This window comes from Plectropomus leopardus, chromosome 1 (genome assembly GCF_008729295.1).
Source record: "Plectropomus leopardus isolate mb chromosome 1, YSFRI_Pleo_2.0, whole genome shotgun sequence".
Classification (NCBI taxonomy): domain Eukaryota; kingdom Metazoa; phylum Chordata; class Actinopteri; order Perciformes; family Serranidae; genus Plectropomus; species Plectropomus leopardus.
In genome coordinates, this window is record NC_056463.1 from 33950024 (window position 1) to 33970068 (window position 20045).

The window sequence follows — 20045 nt, forward strand, 5'->3', positions numbered from 1 at the left end:
ATAGGACTGCTTAAGTGTGAAAGGGAGAGAGAGAGGAGATGACCTGCAACAAGGGGCCGCAAGTTGGAGTGGAACCTGCAGCCGCTGCGGCAAGGACACTTAACCTCTGTACATGAGGTGCGCGCTCTACCAGTTGCACTACTGGGTGCCCCTGGAAAAGATCATTTTTTGTCTAAAAGTACCCGATGTAGAGGGCACAATACCAGCTGGAAAATCAGCTGATGTTTCAGTAAAAAACAACCCCTTTTCATGGCACTATTCCGGCAGGAAACACAGCAATGTCTCTGAATAAAGCCCATTTTCCACTGCACAAGAAAACCAAACAAAACCAAAAAAAACCACTAACACCCTGACGCAGATAGCTCTGCAGTAGTCTTAGGTAATAATCTTTAACACACACATGAACACGCACAGGGTCGACAGTAGTCTGCAGCTTTGCTCGCCATGCCAAGGTGTCACACCATCCCCCATCCCCTTCACCTCCCTATAGCGAAGTCAGCTTATATACTACTTAAGAAACATAGCTGAAACATGCAAATGTAATATGTTTATGGTTTGCAGAAACGTACAATGGAAACAATTTATTCTAGTGACTGAGCAGAGATTCTCCAAACCCTCACAAAATTGATAAGATGGAGATCTGATGGCACAAGATTAATTACAGTTGTTGCCAAAAGTGATCACTCCAAAATGAGACATTTTCTTTCACAATTAAAAATGGTAACTCAGCAAGGTAGTATTTCATTTTTAAGCTATGATGGTCAAAAATAATAAATCAACAAAGTGCTGAAACTGGTTTATTCAGCACAACCAGCTAGAGACAGACAAAAGAAACAAAGAAATGAGAGATGACAGACAACAGCAGCAGGTCATACAGTAGAAAGAGATTTCATTTTCTGCCTGAGTTGGCAGAGCTGTAGGACAGAGTGCTTGTCAGTGGAGCGTTTGTCCTGTTGGTTTTATGAACTGACATCAGGACCCTGCTTTCATCTTTCTGAGCTGTGAGGCACGTTAAATTAAAAACCTCTCCTCCACTACAGTTGAAAATTAGAAAATTACCACATTGGTCCAAATAAGATGACCCTGAACATGGGAGAAACTGTCCACAAATCATGGTACAAATCATGCAATGTGTAGCAGAGTGAAGTGTGCTTTGTCAAGGAGAAGTTAAGATACTTGAGAATTCAACTTTTTTTTTTTAAGTTTCCAAGTAGGAGCCAGAGAGTGCCTTGAAACATTTATGCTCTAGCTGACACTATTAGCCAAATTGAGCTAATGAAGGCGGTGAAAGACTAATTGATTTCTTCAATTCTTTCATCACTTGCAATTTAAGCACTAGAGATAATGAGCTTAAGGTCAGAGTTCACAATTATTAACAGATCATGGGCAATCAGTGTTATGTGAATGTTCTTGGAAAAGGAATATCAGCCAACAGCAGAGGGGAAGAAAAGTGAACTTACACTGACGCCAAGCAGCATGGGTCACGCAAACCTGTGACCTGGCTATATTTATACATGCATTCACTAAAATATTCAACATTTTAAGGTGTTTCAAAGAGAAGGAGGAGCATTAATTTTAATTACACATGAATAATGTAGTTGCAATCTGCTCTCTTTTTTTATGGCACACAATCCTTATCTTCAGTTCTTAAGGTGCATTGCAATCACTAAAGGTTGTTAGTCAAAGGTTGAGTCGAGTTTTTAGTTTATCACTAAAAAAAGCAACTGCTGGAAATTGATAGCATTTCAGGTTGGTATGAAAAGTGAGAGGCAGATAACTTTGAATTAGCATTCCTATCTCAGAGTGAATCACCTGCTGCTGTGAGAATGAGCGTCTCATCAGCAGCCCCCATCAGCTGCTGCAGTGGAATACAAAAGGGTCTGTTCTGTGGAAAATGTAAAAAGCTAAGCCAAGAAATGTACAGCATTTGAAATTCAATTCTGATGTCTTCTGGGGAATCATTGAGCTTTAAAATGGAACATTTGTGAAAATGTAAAGCCATCATCTAGCAGACGTTTAGTGTCATTTGAACAGATTGGCCGCGATCAATTGATACGAGTTCAGAGTTTATTTGAGGTCGTCAAACAGGGAGGGGATGGGGGCGAGAAGGAGGTCATGCGCTTGTGGAAAGATGCTGTATCTGGTACTTGGCCTCAAATATCTTGTAACTGGTCTCACAAGCCCTTTTACACAGAAATAGCGCTATAGAGGTGCTACTATTCCTTTCTTTACGCCGCCTATGCATTTTTACTTAACCCTAAACACCTGCAGCATCATGCCACACCAGTGTGTGATTTTTAGATAGCATGCCAGCATCCCGGAAGCCGTGACAGGCGTGACTTTTAACACAACGATGCAAGCTTTTGGTGTCATAAATAACATACCTGTTGGCAGTGTTTTCTTAACAATAACAATGGCATAACACGGCAATGACAATCATATTCCAACCCAGTTACGTGGTGGCTGATCTCGTCTTCTGCTCTGAGGATAAGGAGCTCCCAAACTTCATTGTTTTCCCAATTTTAGGATATGTGCTTCTTCTTTGGGTTAGCTGCGAATTGCTACAAGCTGCTTTTTAAATCTCCTACGATGCACAACACTCCTCACACCCATTCTTCTGGCTGTCCTGTTTACACACACACACACACACACACCATATCGGTGCTGTTACTACCGACCGTGCCAACTCAAAGGTGAGGCAATTCTTTCCCCCCATTCTGCAATTGCACCTTTTATGCAGAATGGCAAGGCAGCATAACAGTGTGATATTTCATACCCAACTCAGAATTAGTCAGTCGAATCAGATTTGGCTATTCAATACAAATAATCTATTGAAACTATTAAATTATTGGCTCTTTTTTTCACACAGAGTTTGAGAGATTGAACGGGGTTCAGCAGTTTGTTCAAGGTGACAGCAAAGTTCACGGATTGGAAATTTTTGCAGACACTTAAAATCAAACAAAAGCCAAACTGTATTGTATTAAGCTGTGAGCTGTATATTCACCTCTTCTAAGCATAAGGGAGAAGATAACACTATTTCGGAGCCTGACCAAGCAAAGCCTCTCTTCTTCTGTAAAGCTGTGTCCATGTCTGCAGCTTCCTGCAGAACATTGCCAGCAGCTTCGTGTTAGTCTACCAAAGAGCAGCGAGAAAATAAGGAGTGCTCATTCTGCAGGAAATCTGGGGACCCAAATGTCCCCAGATGGGCCCTGGCAAAAAAAAAAGAAACAACTATGCTTTCAAGACTTGAAGGACTCTCAGTTGACTGAGGAGGCTCTGTTTGATGAATTGAATCTCAAACTTTCAGCAAAACAGCTTTTCAGTCACAACCACTGAACTACTGATGTTATCAATCACAGCATCACATTGTTCATATAAGTGATGATGGGCAACATGGATGGCACCACATCCCATTTTAAGTAAAAGGACAATATCACAAAGAGAAAGTAAAACATCCGTCTAATCATATATACAGACTAAAGAAGACCAAGAATGAAAGAATGATAGCCAGGTGGTTACACCGCATGCCATATTACCGCAATGTTGCAGATCTAAATCCAGCCTTGGGATGTCATACCTTTCTCTCTTCTCCATGTTTATACTGGTCTCTGTCAAATTAAGTCAAAAATGCCAAGAAAAAATTCTAAAAAAAGAAAACAGTCTCTGTGTTATACAGTTCCAGTATAACAACTTACTGCAACACCTTGAAGATGAGGTATAATTCCACCTTTAAGTGCTCATCTTGGTCAATATCTAGTTCAGCTGGCAACAATTGAGAGGGTAGACTAATGAAGTACAAAAGGAGCAAGGGAATAATGTCCTCTGAACATTTAACATTTACAGCACTCCTCTTTCAATGGTCTGATCACCACCAATAGAACTCACACACACACAAACACACACCTCTTCCTCTCTGGGCTGTTGCTATAGAGACACAATTAAAATTGTCAGAACAGAACCTCTAAAATATTTTTCCCTGATGTGTCTTGAATGACAAGAGCTGCTGACAGCTGGAACAGCTGGTCCGAGAGCAAGGCACTAATAATGCCAGACGAATGCCATGTTCACGTTCAGCATAACAAACAAGGGTTGCACCAACCAGTATTGCAGGACAACTGTCAACCACAGCAGTAAAACATGATGGCACTGTAGGTAGATGTACATGTAAAGGTTGCCATGGCGATTTCCTTGAAAAATCTCCATGTGTTTCCATGGAAAGGGATGGACTTAAAATGGTTTTAGTCACAGAATGGATGAGGACAAAATTATGCTCTGTCTTCTTGCCCACAATCAGTCATGACAATACCTATGTCTATTACAGCCATCTACAAGTGAGCAAAATAAAAAAATAAAAGATAAAACATCCTTACAAGTCTTACTTTTTCTTTTTTATATCAAAGCAGGTCTAAACTAAGTGGCAAGTTTACAATATTGCTTTTAAACCTTTATATCAGTTGCTAGAACAGCGTCATCCTCTTACTGTCCTTGTGCAACTGATCTTTCTGTTTATGATCTGCCCATTGCTAACTGAAAACCTGCTTGTATATGTTTAAAATGTCTTGTGCATCCAAGTCACAGTTCGAAAAATCTGTGTCACATATGGTCCACAAATTTAGCTAAAAATATCAGCATTCAGGGACATTTCCAGCCGGCAGGTGAGTTTTAACCACTGGCCAGTGATTTGCAGTTACAGTATAACAGTAGTGGTTTCAGTTAGCAGCAGACATCACACAGTAATGAGCTGCAGAAATACAATGGACATAATCAAACAATGTGCGACTGCCTGCAAGGTCCTGTCCACTGCCACAGATAAAAGCAAGTAAGCACCATACTGGTAGTGCCACAGGGGAACTCTGAGATCAGTGGACCAGAGTCAAAGAGACCAGCTCACGCAGCTATATACTGTTATCACTGATGGTGTTTTTTTGGAAATTAAATATACTGTTCTCCCACCAAATTTTAAGCGTTTATGCAGGTTTTGTAAACGTGGGAAAATCTGCTGAAAATAAGCAACAGACCCATTGCCAGTAAATGAGTATGGCTTTATGTTATGTTCTTGTGTGGCACATTTGATGCACAAAGGCATCAGAAAACAGGGTTAATGGTAATAGAAAGCTACGTGGAGGCCAGTGAAGATGTAACAGTGGTTACTTTTACTTTATTACGCCTCTTACTTATTGGGTATCTCCTTCAAACTCGGTGCCGACTCATTTGGGAGGACACTCAAGAGCTGCTTGAATTAAGATGGACAGAGTTTGTGGCTGAGATGATAAAGAGCTGCAGAAAGTAGCACTTAGTAACACCTGTTTTTCAGGATTTGTTACTGAAATGGGAAAGGTTGCTGCATATAAAACGATGCCATATAGAAATTGTACTTGTAAAGTTATCGGCTTAAAATGGGGGTGGTACATTGCTTTTGTAAGTGCACAAGAGTAAGGGTAAGGTGAAAGCACAAAAATAACAAGTCAGGTGATTTGTTTGTTTTTATCTTCTTAAAAGCACTCATCTGTACCGAGGACTTATTTGTTTATTAGTGACAGTATTAATTATTTTCCAAATACTTTGTGTCTATTAAGGCACATTATTGATCTGTTGAATTGTTGATTATCCCTCATGTTCTAGAGGGGAAGATGGGGTAGGATTTATGTTGTACTTGTACACCCGATTGGTGTACACTTATTGCTTTGCATACTGAAAAATAGAAATTGCATATCGTCAAAATACGAGTTGTAGAAGTTACTGAAAGACAAAAATGAACCTGTTCACCTATGTTTTATGTCTCCATCACGGCCGATTGGAGCTGATAAATATTTGTGACTACTGCAGTCATTTGTCCAATGGGAAAAAAGGCTCTTGAGGCTCAATAAGCTCATCTTGACAGATGGCAATCTGAGAGACACAAGTGTTCATCAATTTATGCTTTCCGAGTGTTGGAGAGAGATGTAGATGGATTATTAAGTGCAGTGGAGTGGACTGATCAATAGGAAATAGATTGGACACTTATCTTGGGCAAAACTGACTAAGGATAAGAGGCTGTGTTTCAGTGTGGACTGTTGAGACAGCAGCTAAACGAAAGTTGTAGCCCCACAAGCTCCCCTGGCATAAAGGGTTAGGATAAGATTAACCTGCCTACCATGTAGCACTGTGGTTTACAGACTCTCCCCATCTTTGGAAACACAGAACCTTCAGGTGCGTTGACTGAAATGTAAAAGTGATGCTTTGAAACCTGGAGCAACATCATCACTTTTCTTGTGCTGCTTTCAGGTAACTATCACAAGTATTTAAACCTTGGGCACAGATGTGAAATTTCTTTCAAGAACATGGAAGAAAGGCACAGATCAACTCGGTAAGAAATGTTCTACAAATCACAAGAAATTAGCAAATTGAGAATTTATTTTTTCATTAAAAAAAAAAAAAAAGCTTGGGAAAAATGTCTAGGGAAAAAAGAAAAAAATAGGGAAAAACTATATTTAAAATAATCATAAATACATTTTCCAAATCTTGTTTCTTTGGTTTTTTTGTTTGTTTGTTTGTTTTTTACATTTTTTCTTTTCTTTTCACAAACTTTCAAGTTATTTTCTTGTACATTTTACAAAGTTCTTGCTAATTTTAGGGTAAATTCTTCTTTCATTGCTCATTGCATTCTTCTGATGTTTTTGCAAGAAATCAAGCCAATTTGCTGCATTTCAGAGTGTTCAATAAAGGAACTTACTTTGACTTCTTCCTGTAGCTTTCCGAATCGAACTGTGCCATTCAGAATCCTTTTGACGAATCCCTGCTTTTCCTGCTGAAGAACTGAAGCCTAAGGAGGGAGAGAGGAAGGACGGGGGGTTACTGATCTAACAGAGGAACACAGAGGAGGGAGTAGAACACACAATTGGACAAAGGATGGTGAAGGATAAAGGAAAAGAAGGAAAGTCTGTTGAAACAGTTGCCAATTTACAGTAGTCCTGTGTGAGGCACATGCACAGAAAAACTGTCAATTTGCAGTTTAATTTAACCAGTCAGTGGTCCAGATAGAACCAAGATAGGTGCGCAGAAAAGTGAGAAGGACATGAAGAGGATTCTTGGAAAATAGTAACATAGCATTCAAACAATGGTGAAATACCTGTCAGCCTAACAACTACAGCCAGTGCTGTGCTAATGTAGAATAAAATGACTTTAACATCAGCTTGTGTAGTATAATGAAGATGTTTTACAGCTGAGCGATTGCACATTACAGCTGCAGCCAAAGAAAAAACAATTTCACCTCATTAAGGCTGACATGGATCTCTTCTGTTCTCTACCTCTAAAGAGTGCGTACAAATCAGCACGGGTATTTTTTTTTTTTAAAAAAGCTTGTGATAAAGAGGAAAATGCATTAAAATGCACCCAAGTAAATGTTTTGGAGCGTAATCTGATTCACAGAGTATTATTTTCAGAAATACTACACTTGTGAAACTTGAAACTGTTCCACTCACTGAGTGTATAGTTTTCACATAGCCAGATCAATCTGACGATGTGCCAGAGGTAGAGAAAGGCCTGGCTGAACCATAATTTTGCACTACGGGAATAAAAGGCTCTGGGTTGTTAATATTTCTTTAAACCAATCACAGATGTCTCAGGCAGCACTAAGCCCAGACGTATCAATGTTGCTCTTGGAAAATAGTGTCCGCAGGGGATATGGTTCTGGTGGAACATCAGTATGTGGGGAGGTAACCCCTGGCATTAAAATGGCTAAATACCTGCAAAAAAACCCAAAAAAAAACATCCTAGAACCTTTAAAGACATTCAAAATATGAGCTGCTAGCTTGGAGGTTGTCGCTGTTCACACACAACCCTGAAATGATGTGTGGACACTTACAAAAACTTCCAAGTGTACTTGTAGTATAAAAACTATTAAACTTGTAGTTTACTGAGAGGATACTTTAAAATGTACTTTCATGAACCAAAAAGTGGGCTGGAAGTATATAACTAGTAGTTTCACACAGTGACGGAAACTTTGAAAACATTAACATACAGAAATCAGATGGGGACGAGAATTCTGTCTGTCATACACGGCCAATGCCAGGTGTATATAAACATTTATATATATATTTCATACACTAAAAAGTAGGCTTGAAATATATAACTAGTACTTATAAGTTTACTTTTAGTTTAGTTCCTTTTATAGTTGCAGGGCAAAATAAAAGTTAGCTGTAAAATAGTTGTATGTACTCAAATTTACAACTCTGACACTTCAAGTATATTAATAAGTATACTTTTCTAATCTAAAGAGTGTGCCAGTTTAGTCCCCAAAAGTGTTGTATAGAAGTAGTATACTTGATCAATAAACTTGAACTTAACTTGAAATATACTTAAATGAACTCAAAGTATACGTCTTTTTTGTAAAGGGAAAACGATCTGAGGATGCTAGTTTCACACAGTGACGGAAACTTTGAAAACAGTAACATACAGAAATCAGATGGGGACGAGAATTCTGTCTGACATACACGGCCAATGCCAGGCGTATACCAACAGTCCACATGTGATTCAGACTACTGATTGCATCATAGGCAGGACTGTTCAAGGAAAAATGCAGTGAAGAGAGACGGGAAACCTAAATTGAATCGTAAAGATGTTTTTGAATTGTGCCCAAAAGGTTAACATCAGCTAAGTGCCTTGGATATTAACACAAATACAGTTATCCTGGAGGTCACAGCCAGACGTTGAAAACTACAACTATACAACAAGTAGTTCCAACCAAGCAATCTGATTCGTCCACAAGACATTTAGAATGTGCTCAATTATGCATGACAGCATGCTTTCTTCGTCACTTCAAGAATTACTCTGTCGTTTCTTAATCACTGCTCTTGAAGAAATCTTATGATAATCATACCAGATCAGGCAGAGGACAAGATGCATTAAAGAATAGTATCAATGAATGTCAAATTATCTGCATCGAAGAGAAGAGAGAACTTCCTGAGGAAAGAAAGCTGACCAAATAAAAAGTAACAGCCGACTCACTGAAAGAATAAACTATAAACTAACACAAAGATGACAAAAAGCAGCATGACATTTGCATGTAGGACCATAAAACAGCAAACTCCACTGCAAACTAAAAACTGCTCAGTTCAGATATAAGCATGAAATACAGGCAGACTGGGACCGCAGTGAAAACGTTGTTTTTGACAGGCTAAATGCCATCAAGAAGCAGAATGAAGCAGAACACTTCAGTGATGCTTGCTAACCTTGGCGCAGGCGCAACGGTCCTAACCGCATCACTGTCATGTTCAAATAACGTTTAAGCACACCCTCTCATGTAATGTTGCTTAATCATAATCTAATTTATCAGCATTTGTCTTTAAATCTGCTCTTAAACAGCTTAACTACTCACATAATGTGATCTAGCCACAACACTGCAAATAGCCAATAATATCTGTACTCACAGCACACCCACATAAACACACTTGTGGTCATCCTGTTCTCTTCCAGACAAATCACTTCTTGTTAGCTTTAGACCTGCTACCTTTAATATGGTGTCAGTCTGACCTTCTGCACATGATGGGCTCTTGCTTATTCTCTAAAAAGGCGAGCCATGGCAAAGTCCCTGAATCTATTAACATTTACCAGAAAAATGTCCTCCGCTTCTCTGCCATACACACAGCCAACTGAGCCAAGCACACACTTCATCTTTCTGTTTGTTTTAGAATAGCTCTCTTTTGGGGGGTTGACATGTATCTCATGACTCTGACTGTACATTCGTCTCCCAACATTGCACAGCATCTCCTCTACCAAGTTAGAATTGCCATTAAAAAAACACTTATTCAGTCAGGTAGCGAGGCTCTGAATCAACAGAATGTGCTATTGATGGAATTGGAGTTGGTGTTGATCAATACAATGCTCCACAGCTACAGCAGGAGAAGCACACCTACTTTAAAAGCTACTTTCCAATTATTTCATACTTGGATATTTATTCTTGCTGAAAAAAGATCAAGTCACTAAAAATTATAGCAAACATGTACACGTAACAGCTGAGAGATGTTAGGTTTTGTTTGAGATCTCATTTGTTCCCAGTATTCCTTTCTCTCTCAACCATCAACTATAAAATGAAGTAAACACCTTTACTTACTATATTAAAACCTTAGTCAAAGAAAAAAATACCATATTTTGTGACTGTCACCTTGTTTTAATGTTATTGCAGCTCTGAACAGCTTTTAATTTTACCCCGTGCATTGCATTGTGGGACAAGATTGTCAGTCAACAGCCGACACTAAAACCATGCTTTTTTAGCTGACTATATATATTAAATGTAATCTTTCTAATGTGAATATGCTGCCCTCTGAAAGCTGGTTAGAATAACACTTTATGGCAAAGAGTTGGAACTCAGTACAGTTTGGACACCCAGCAGTTTTACACTTCCACTGGTCAGAGCAGATTTTACCCTGTCTCCTAGAAATTACATTTATATACCAGTAATTTAAAACAACAAATACATTTTTGAGTGAACTGTACTGTACTGCAGATTACGTTTTCTAAAACAAAATGAGAAAATGTTGCTTATTAATAAACCTGGTTAGTTGAATATTGTTGATATTGAACTCAGAAGCAAAATGTTCATTTGCAGTGTATGTCAGTTATCATTCTGCCGATGTATCTGCCCAGTGACTATGGGCGGAAATCTTGCTACAACCTGGTACAATGCATCTCTCCTTATATTATATAAGGTTAATGTTTTATTATGCCCTGTCTAAATAACATTACATAACATTGGGCAATCTTGCAATATACTTTTTACTCATAGTGACTTAAGATTTATTTCTATACTATTATCTTTTAATTTAGATCAAGATAACATATATCATATTCAGACCTTTTCTTCTTACCACCTCATGAACAAAGTAAACACAATCTACTGCATCCTGAGGGGAGATGCAGCAAGAAAGCCACCATTGCTTTCAGTTTACATAGCAAAGTCACTTATTTAATTCATCCTGTGTCTGCTGTCCTTAAGGTAACTGCTGACTGCAAAGCTGAAGATTTTTTTTATTATTGTAGATGTACCTGCTCTTTTTACACCTGGTCTTCACATGTGAAGACCATCATACAAAACTGACTAGACCTTTCACACGGCTGACATTCTATCATTACAGGTCAAAGCCAGCAAAGCACAAGTGAAATACATTTGTTCAACAATGGTTCAGCTCCATCAAGTGTCCCACTAAACCATGACAGTGAACCAACATGCACTTTTCATTTATTTAGGTGACCCTTTTTTAAGAGTGACGACACAAAGTGAATTCAGCCATGTGGGTACAACCTCCCAAAAATCAATGAAGTGCATCGGCTTTATCATACATGCTGAACTGGGTAAAGTGCCACATTACCAGGACCCTGGAGCTGGCTTACCAAAATGATTATGAATTATGCCTGTGCTTTTCCTGCTATGAATTTCCAAAACAAACAAAAAAAAAAAAAAACATCTATTGCAGGCACCTTGGTATATGGAATCATTGGAATGTTTAATCTGTCACACTTTTCACATCGCCTGCTGTTATTTGCAGTATCATCCCTGCATCTCATTGCTAACATGAAGAGTGTGCTGCAGGTGACTGCACCTGTTAGATTAATGGCACACACGACTTCTGGCACAAAAACAAAAGGTTTCCAGAGTCTGCCCTCAGACTACTTTGTCTCTGTGGATCAACTGTCATCAGCCACATGCTGCACAGCTGCTCCTTATTACTCAATAACTCCGCAGTATATGTAGACGGCAGCTTTATCAGGCATTTGCCAAATTGTCTGTGCTGCCTTGTTGCTGTAGCATTTGACTGATTCCTGCCTGCCAGTTTATGTTCTGGGTGACTGCCAGCTCTCCTCTGGTTGTTTTTCTAATCCTACCTGCTTTCACAGCAGTTAGGAGCCTTACAAATTACCATTTCACCTGCCTTTAAACCATACCTGCTAGTTTTGGTGTCTGCTATCAACAGCCTAAAGGTTTTTTAATATGAAATACTGCAGGAAATGAAATGGTAAAAAAATATGAACATATAGTGTGATATAGTGCAGTAAAATATATTGTACAGGGTAAAAAATATATTAAAGCAATAAATTCACCCTATATTCTACATCCCATATTATTTCATATTATATTATACTGTTTCAGTACATTATGTACCACATTGTCTTTCTATATTGCACAGATAAAATTAAATATTATTATTAGTTTATCACATTATGTATTACTCGGGTATACATTGTTTAAGCAAATGATATGATATTGACCTTACATCGACTTTACATTGCTTATTTTGCAGCTATTAATCACTCAACTATATCACTTCAGTTAAGGGACAGCAGTGCACTGTAAAATACAACATTGGTCATGGGTACAGTACTGCATACTGTTTCCCTTGTAATTTTATGTTTAAGTGTTCTTGTTTGGTACATTTTTAATTTATTTTATAGATTTTTTAAATTAGTGTTCTATGAAAGCTCACAGAAACTAATAAACATACGAATTAATCAGATTTTTGTCCAGTATAAATGATCAGTGTTTGTGTGTGTATGTGAGTGTGAGTGTCTATATTATCATATGCCACATCTAGTCAAATCTTTGAACAACATCATCAGTCTGACGTCAAGTTTGCCTCTAAAGGGCAACAGCCAATATTTAGGGGGTTCAAGGACAGCCTTTCTCTGCAGCGACAGAAGTGTCAGGGATATTATGTGTATGAAATTTGTACTTATGAGAGAACATTCAAAGTGTTATCTCAGTTTGGGGTTACATTTATCACTTTTGGTAGTGCGGAAACATGTTTAGTGACTGCATTTAATTAAAAAATCCATCGTATCTGAGAATAACAATATAGCTATTACAGAACAGTCCCAATGTAGAGATTTTCCAAGTTACAAGTTAGGATGGCATAGATCACGCCCTTAATTCAAAATATCTGCCAAAGGCACCAGCACTGTTGCTACTTCTGTATGACAATGACAATAAAGATGGGGAACTACATAAACACCAAAATATAAGACTACTCAAACTATATGATGAATCTCTGAGTTTAAATAAATAATTCAAATTAATTAAGCTTAACAAGTGAGAGCCATTATAATGGCTTGTCCATCTGGAGCAGCCTACAGGCACATTCTAATCAAAGATACAGGCATGACAGGGTAAATGCCTTCTGAAGAATCAAACTTACAGTTACAGTTAGGGTATCTTAAATTAAGATAAGGTAGAGGTCAGAGATAGGGAAGTATACAGCCATTAATTTAGAAATTGTTTCTGTAATAGGAATCTAAGTAATAGGATTTTTCCTAACTGAAACTGAAGAAGCAGTAGGATATTTTTCTGTAATGAGGCCCCTGGTCCCTACAGGGTGTCAGTAGTAATACTGCTATTATGTGTATCATGTGTACCACGTGATATAAAAACATCTTTCTACAGTATCAGTAGAATCAGTAGTACCATCTGTAACAGCTGGTCTCTCTCCTGGGAAATGTGCTCCGCCACAGAAATGACAGCTCCCATGTATTGCCGAGTCTTTTCCTCTTTCAACACACACTCCTCCTTCTGCCTCTTCAGTACACTCATCTTCCTCTCAGCCTTCCTGGATGATAGAGAGACATGAGAGAAGACAAGAAATGGTGAAACAGAATCAAAGCAAGTGAGGAAGAAAAAAGATTGGGAGAGCGAAATACAACAAGACAGACAGGGAAAGGAGGATTGTAAAAAAAGAAAAATGCAGGACAAATAAAATGGAGAAGGGAAGAGATTTTTTTAAATGCAGGGGGAATCAGGGCAGACAGAAAGGATCAGGGCAGGATCAGAAAACAAAAGAGAGACAAAGAGTTAATTGGATGATATTTTGAGACCCTTTCATCTTGATGCAAGCAGGAAAACAACAATCAAACACCTTCTGCCAGTCTTCACACTTCACAATGAGATACTCCACATAAATCACAGCTCAGGTCTAGAGGGAGGAGAGGAAGCTTCCAGAGACCAAATGGACAGATCATAGAACAGCTGTAATCACTTCCAACAAAAAAAAAATGTTCTGAAGAAAATAACTGGATCTCAACAAAGGTAAGATGTGTCCTGATTTCAGCTCATGTCTGCACAGAGTGTGAAATTACACTCTCACTCTGAAACTTGCATGATCATTCTGATTTTATTTTTTGAGTGGAGTGGGCATATTTTAAAGAAGAGAAGATTATCTCCATCTTCAAAACAAAGAGGGCCATCTGTGCATGGCTCTAGGTGTCACACCTCTGACATCTCCTGCAACCAGGGATGAAGCCACCAATTCAAAATTTCACTTCACAAGGTTTCTTCAGCTTAAGGCAAGTTAGTCTTAAGACTTTTTTTATGCTACTTGGAATGAAGTTTAAGACTAATTTTGTAATAACCAAAATCAAAGAGGGACAATTTGTCAATTATTATTTTGCCCAAATGTTTAGCATGACATTAAACATGAAATGTATTTTGTCCAGTGACAATGTTAGTTTATCATAAAAGTATATTTCTGGTTTACCAACTCAAGTGGGAAATATCTTGCACTCCTGAGATTCAACTGCTTAAATTCCCATCATGAGTCAAGTTTAAGAAAAGGAATTTATTAAAAAATATAGAAGTTACCAATTATTTTGAGATTTTAAGTCAGGATAAATGCATAAAATGCTATTTCCCATATCTGAGCATTTGTAAGACTTTGAACTTTGAAATATTCATGTGAGCCATTTTAATACCAATTTAAGACTTATTTTCAGAATGATGAATTAAATGCCTTTTAAGAGACTTTTTAAGGATCCACAGAAACCCTGCTTCAGGATTTAGCTGGGCATTCTCATCAGCGGCAGGACATTGAGGGAGATGCCAATCAAACACAGAAGGTGGGAGGACAATGAGCATGAACGGGCTTTAAATAATCACATTCTTCTGCAATTATAATAAAAATGATTTAAAAATGTGCTTCAGTGGTTGTACTTTCATACTAAAATATAAACAGTCATATATGAATCTTAGAAGATTTTCTAAGTCAATTTAATAGTGTGGTCATTCACTTTTGGAAGCTGGATCTGCAATGATTAATTAATTGTTGATTATTAAATGAATCCCCAACTAATTTGATAATCGATGAAATGGTCTGAGTTTATTTTTGAGAAAAAAAAATCCCTCAAATATTTTCTTTCTGTGTAAATCCTCTATGACAGTAAACTGGATTGTGGACAAAACAGGATATTTAAGGATGTCATTCTAGGCTTTATAAAGCACTGATTGACATTTTTTAGGATTTTCTGGCATTTTATGGATAAAAATTAATTGATAAATCAAGATCATTATTTGCCACCCTACCTTTAAACAGATCTGTATGTTGCATATCTTTGTGCTGAAAAAATAAATGAATAAACATACCAAATGCCATAAGCCTGACAAGTATTGACTGCACATTTTTAGTCTCATCAGCAGTAATAGTAGCGATAACAGTGGGTATAGTGACAGTAACAGTACACTCTCACATATACACACAAACTTTGGTTTGAAGGAGAAGTTTTTTAACATCTTCCCACACTTTTGGCCTAAACATTTGAGTTAATAGTGTGGTGTCAGCAGGTTTTTGTTCTTAACTGTCACACAACTTGGCTGAAAGTTATTTACAGATTAAAGGAGGTGAAAAAAAACACAGTCTGGGGAGGTGTTTATGAAATATAGTGTCAAACCCTTCTTAAGGAGATGGAATTGGGGCCAACTGGCTTTCCGTGTAAGCTTCATGTGTCAGGTGATATCAGACAAAGACAGCGGTGTATTTAGTACCTGCTGGCCTGTTTGGTGAGCTCCTGCTCAGCCTCTAGTCTCTTTCTATCCGCAGTCAGGTTGGCTCTGTCCAGAGCCAGACTCCTGTTCTCCTCCTGCAGCCTGGACAGTCTGAGAAGCAACTCGTCCATCTCGCTCTTATTCCTACTCTCCTGCTGCTCCAATTGTCTAAAAGCCAAAAGCAGATAGTCCATTACAAAAAAACATCCCGTACTTGGTAAACACTTTTCAACAAAGTGTGTCTTGTTATAATAAACTGTACAAACCCACAGAGATTTGTCTGACTTTTAATAACTCCTGCTAACTTGCATCCTTATTCTACTTCTTTCAATGAATTTGTGGAGTTTTCTGTCGAATCTCACTGGGTTTCCTTTCTCCCCTCTATCAAGTTATCAATTATCAATTATCAAGTTGTTACATCACCAAGCTGCTCTCTATTGCAATTAATGACATGCTTAAAGTGATGACAGTTTATTATACAACTATGCTTTTCCTCTACCCACAGCGCAAGTGATTAAAGAAAATAATAATAATAATTTATAAGAGAAACAATAAACACATTGAAGAAAAAAAAACAAATATGAAAAGGAAGAACAAAAAATAGTTTTTAAAGATTTACATGATTTGATTGGCATTTTGTTCACAAGGAGGTGTGCCATATTGCATCATAATTTGCACTGGAGATCTAAACAATAACAATAACAAATACATGGCCACAAACCACTAATGCATAACACACATTATCAACCAAAAGCTGCAAACCTTGCCATACAATCTAGATGTGGTTGCTATATTTTCAAAAAGTCCTGACTCTTACATCTCATGCTGCAGTAGATTTTATCTTATGGGATGTAGCTTGAAAACTCAATTCGCAGATGTAATAATGTAGGAGGGTGATCAGATTTCCAGTGGATTGTAATGCACTTCATGCAGTAATCTTGCCTGCTCTTTTTGTTTTGTTCTTGTTTATCTGCCATAAATCAATTGTTAACAGAATAAATAATAAACTGAACTAAGGTGAACTCTGGGAACTGAGGTGAAACAAAAAAGCGGTGTCCCAATTCAGGAGCAGAACTGGTTTTGACACTGACTGGTTTTTCTTATCGAGAAGGTTATGTTTAGCAGTACCGTCTGAGTTTCCCAGTGATGTTGCAGTGTTCTTCCCAGGTGATGGCATCCTTCAGGCGAGCCTGCAGAACTTGTACCTCCCTCCCATTTTTCTGCACTTCCCTCCTGCTCTCTTCCAGCTCCTCCTGCAGACGCTGCTTTTCTGCCTCCAGCAACATCAGCTGCTTCGACACCTTGGAAACTGCAATGAGAGAGAGGACACAGGGAGGAGAGGTGGAGATGTAAAGTGGAGTAAAATGAGCAAATGTTTTTTTAACCATAGATAGTTTTCCTTTGTACCTATAGCTTGCTTTGAAGAATTCTTTTAATTTTCACTTATTAACAGGTAGCACTCCAACTGTTTGGTATTTTCTTGACCATGAAATTGACTTTACTCATCTGTTTGGCACCCAGCACAGATCACACTGTGCACAGGCGGAAGGAGAGGTGCAAACAGGTAGGAGATCCATTCAAACAAAGGAGTGCAGAGAAAGTTGTGGAAAATATGTCTTATCGCTTTGGTGGTTTTGGAGAGCAAACTAAATCTAGACGCTACTGTGTGGCAATGAAACAGACACCAATGAAGCTTTTAGTGCCTCCCCAAAACTCACTTTCACAAGAAAGCCTACCTTTAACATTATTATTAATATTATTTGATGGTGTTATATTTTTTTTTAAATATTTTTATAGTGGCCTTGTTTTAGTTTCCCCATGTAACTATTTTATGCACTGTCATATACTTCACACTTTTACCTGTTTTAAATTAGTTTGTTCTTTTATCGGCATTCTACCTGTTTTATATAAGATCATCTCCTTTATTAGCATCTTATCTGCTTATATCTTTTACTCTTAATTTTATCTGCTTATATGAGTTTAATTCTCTTATCTGCATTTTACTTATGTATTTATGAAATTGTATTTTTGTTCTTGCACCCCAGTCTGTTTATGCATGCAGTGCTATCTGTTCTTAATTTTGGCTATGTCATTTTGGTTATGTCATATTATTATTAATAGTAGTAGTAGTAGTAGTAGAAGTATAAAAATGCCTAAACAAGCATACGGTAGTAATGTTTAATGTGGATAAATGCAGGAACATTGAACAGAAGAATGTCCGCACACTTCAGCTCCCTTTACAGTTTTTTTTAGCTCGAAACGTCGTTGGGTTTGTAAGTATCTCAACAAAAAAAACTGTAAAGGGAGCTAAAGTGTGCAGACCTTCCTTTGTGCAATGTTTGCATTTTAATGTGGTTCCAGCAACTTCTTCAAAGTTTTTATGGATGCGCGTATCTTTAACTTTTTGCATGTCACTTAAATGCAGGTACATCTATAAATAAATCCAGAGTGGATGATTCTTTTAGCATCTGTTGTCCACAGCTGCTTAGGACTGTACAAAAAGCTTCTCCTTCAGTTTACCGAATCCCTGCAGGCATCAGACATGACACCAGGCCACTACAGAATAACCACACATACCCTGTACACACACAGGAGACAAGAGACAGCAGATTACTCATTAATCATCATTAATCCTATGTATCACAGTCTCCCTTCCAAATTTAGAAAAACAACAAAAAAACTGTTAAATGTTTTTAAAAAAAAAAACAAATATGAGGTAACCATTACAGTTACAAATAGTGATGAATTATGACTAAAATAGCATCAGCTTGACGTGATCATATAAACTTCATAAAACTATTTTTATTGTTTGCTTGTATTATCCATGTACTAATTATCTGTTACCTTCAGAAAAGTGTTTGCTGTGGTTGGCCTTTGCCTTAACATGTTGAGCCTCGAGCTGATCAATCAGAACCTGGTTCTCCTGCAAAACCAGTAGGGCCTGCTGTTGTAGCTGGTGACTGAATAGAGAAAGAAGGAGAACAAATATGTCTATAACACAAAGCTGCTACAATATGGCACATGGATAATCAGCAGCTCACCTTATTGGTCTTGAACAGGTTACAACTTTTTGAAAATGAAATAATTTTTACTTTAAATACACATGTGGTCTGAATCAACACTGGGTATTGGTACATCCATTCTTAAATATATCATTGAGAATATAACTAGTTACGGGAACTTTTTTGTAGCAGTGTTAGTACCACATTTCATTTATAATGATCCTTGTAACAAGTTACATTTTTTTACAGGCCTATTGTTGTACTTTTTGTATTAATGTGTTGTGGCACTTAGCTGTGTGTATGTTATGATTTATTCATACTAATAACCACTATACAGCAGTATTTTGTAGGAAACTGAAACCTCACTGTTTGTATGTTTACAATCAAATGCGATCATTTGGGTATTTTTGTTCTTGATAACTAGTTTTGCAATGCTTTAAATCATTGAGTACAATCAATGACCTCTGAGTGAAATCAGGGAAAGCACTAAGATAATACTGAACAAACAGTGCAACACTTGTTTTTCTTGCTGTAAAGCGTCTTTGAGTATTGTGAAAAGCGCTCTATAAACAAAATGAATTATTATCATTATTATTAACACTTGGAAAACACAGCATTTCCCATTAAGCTTGACAAACCTGTGGGAGAAGAATCAAGCTCGAGTTGATGAAAAGTGTGCAGGTGTTTGACTGAGAGCCCCTGAAGTGATTATTTAGTCAGTATGCAAATTGATGAACTATATGCAGCTCTTAACATTTAGTCTAACATGTTGGCACAATAATGATACATCATGTTGTTATATTCTGTAGGGAGGAAAGGATTTCATTTCATATCTCTTCTAGAGCATCCGACCTGCAGTCTCTGCCTGCCTTCACTTGAGCAGGTGGTGTTTTTGATCGTGAATACTAAGCAGTTAGTTATGCACTAAATGCAAATGTATGCACATTTATTAAACATCAAGACACACATGACTAATGTCTTACTAAATCCTTAGATTGTTCTGGAGTTGGTACACAATTTAAAACAGGTTGAAATGTCTAAATGACTATATCTGCCCTCTGGAGTTACTTACAATGAGTAGATTAGATGCAAATTTGTAGGCGTCAGCAGCATTTCAAGCTAGAGTGTACTCTGAAAGAGTAGCGATGGGCACAAAAGATGTAAAAGTTTTACTGCTTTTATTTCATTGTTTCACACAATATTCGATATAGTAAGACGGCCAGAAGCAGCGGGACAGAAGAGAATAAAAGAGGCATTTAATTTTC

The 20045-nt window shown here is 37.7% G+C and overlaps 1 protein-coding gene across 2 annotated transcripts in view; it reads right to left on the bottom strand.

The window, feature by feature from the left end:
• The window catches only part of cep89 (centrosomal protein 89), an 81056-nt gene that overhangs the window by 43338 nt on the left and 17673 nt on the right, over window positions 1–20045 (bottom strand). For both annotated transcript variants that reach the window (XM_042484220.1, XM_042484229.1), the window contains exons 12-16: window positions 18623–18738; window positions 16907–17087; window positions 15779–15946; window positions 13433–13574; window positions 6713–6802 (exon numbers count right to left, since the gene is read on the bottom strand). In XM_042484220.1, the coding sequence (XP_042340154.1) occupies window positions 6713–6802; window positions 13433–13574; window positions 15779–15946; window positions 16907–17087; window positions 18623–18738 (697 nt within the window). The remainder of the gene's footprint in view (window positions 1–6712; window positions 6803–13432; window positions 13575–15778; window positions 15947–16906; window positions 17088–18622; window positions 18739–20045) is intronic.